A 1366-nucleotide genomic window follows, 5' to 3' on the forward strand; every position below is an offset into this window, starting at 1 on the left:
TCACTTGCATTTATTTTGATTTCTTACTATACTTTCCTTAGTTCCTTGGATGGTTGTAACTGCAACTGAGGCTGTTTTTCAGTGCTGGGGATCAATTCCTGGGCCTCATGCCTGCTTGGAAAGCACTGTATGTCTGTGCTACACCTCCAGCTTGCTCCATAGTTTTAAATATCATTTGCCCAACATAAGATTTGACATATTTAACAAATACAGCTTCTATTTAGAAGTGCACCCTTTTCTTCAAAGTCTTTCTCAGTGCAATATGGACATCTTTGTTCCTCAAACTGTAGATGAAAGGGTTCATTATGGGTCCCACAAAGGTATAAAAAACTGTGGAGACTTTATCTTGATCCAGAGACCCAGTAGGAGATGGTGTAAGGTACATGAATGCTGCTGCTCCAAAGAAAAGAGAAACAGCAATAATATGAGAGCTGCAGGTGCTGAATGCTTTGGACCTGCCCTCTGTGGAATGGATGCCAGAAATATTGGACAAAATCAAGGTGTAAGAAATAAAGATGGTAAGACTAGGCACTATTACATTGACACCCACCACAATGAAAACCACCAGCTCATTGATGGAGGTGCTTGTGCAGGAGAGCTTCAGGAGAGGAGGTATGTCACACATGTAGTGATTGATGATGTTGCCACCACAGAAGCTGAGTCTCAGCATGCATCCAGTTTGGGCTGTGGCACCCACAAGCCCCATGGCATACACACCCACCATCAGCATGAAGCAGACCTGATGGGACATGGTGACCTTGTAAAGCAGAGGCTTACAGATGGCCACATATCGATCATAGGCCATTGATGTCAAAATATAACACTCATCAATAACAAAGAAGCAGAAGAAAAAGAGTTGAGCCATGCATTCTGCATAAGAGATGATGTTCTGATTTATAAAACTCATCAGCATTCGGGGGGTAATGACAGAGGAGTAGCAGAGATCTGTGAAGGAAAGGTTGAAGAGGAAGTAGTACATGGGAGTGTGCAGGTGAGGATTCAGAACAATCAGAACAATCAAGCCCAGGTTCCCCACCACAGAGACCACGTAGGTTCCTAAGAAGAGGAAGATGAGAGGCAGCTGGAGCTCTGGCTGCTGTGTTAAACCCAGCAGGATAAACTGGGTCACTGAGGAGCCATTGCCTGAGGCCATTCCCCCCTGGATCTGGTCTGTGAGAGAAGGAGAAATAGTAACATTAGAATGAGAAGCCAGCTCTCTCCACCCAGCCCCAGTACAATGAGGTTGAGACCCAGATGGGGAGATGAACTCAAGCTCACCCTTCTCTCTGCCTCTGTTTTCTCCATTTTATAATCTTCAAAAAATGTATAACAATGAATACTTTAAAACACACACAGAAGGTAGTTT

The 1366-nt window shown here is 44.1% G+C and overlaps 1 protein-coding gene across 1 annotated transcript; it reads right to left on the reverse strand.

Moving 5' to 3' along the window:
* Positions 1-220: 220 nt before the first annotated feature.
* LOC107153530 (olfactory receptor 147-like) lies at positions 221-1159 on the reverse strand. Its single transcript, XM_015499084.2, has one exon. The coding sequence runs from the start codon at positions 1151-1153 to the stop codon at positions 221-223; it is 933 nt and encodes a 310-aa protein (XP_015354570.1). The 5' UTR covers positions 1154-1159.
* Between the last annotated feature and the right edge of the window lie 207 nt (positions 1160-1366).

The sequence above is a fragment of the Marmota marmota genome, unplaced genomic scaffold (genome assembly GCF_001458135.2).
Source record: "Marmota marmota marmota unplaced genomic scaffold, marMar, whole genome shotgun sequence".
NCBI lineage: Eukaryota > Metazoa > Chordata > Mammalia > Rodentia > Sciuridae > Marmota > Marmota marmota.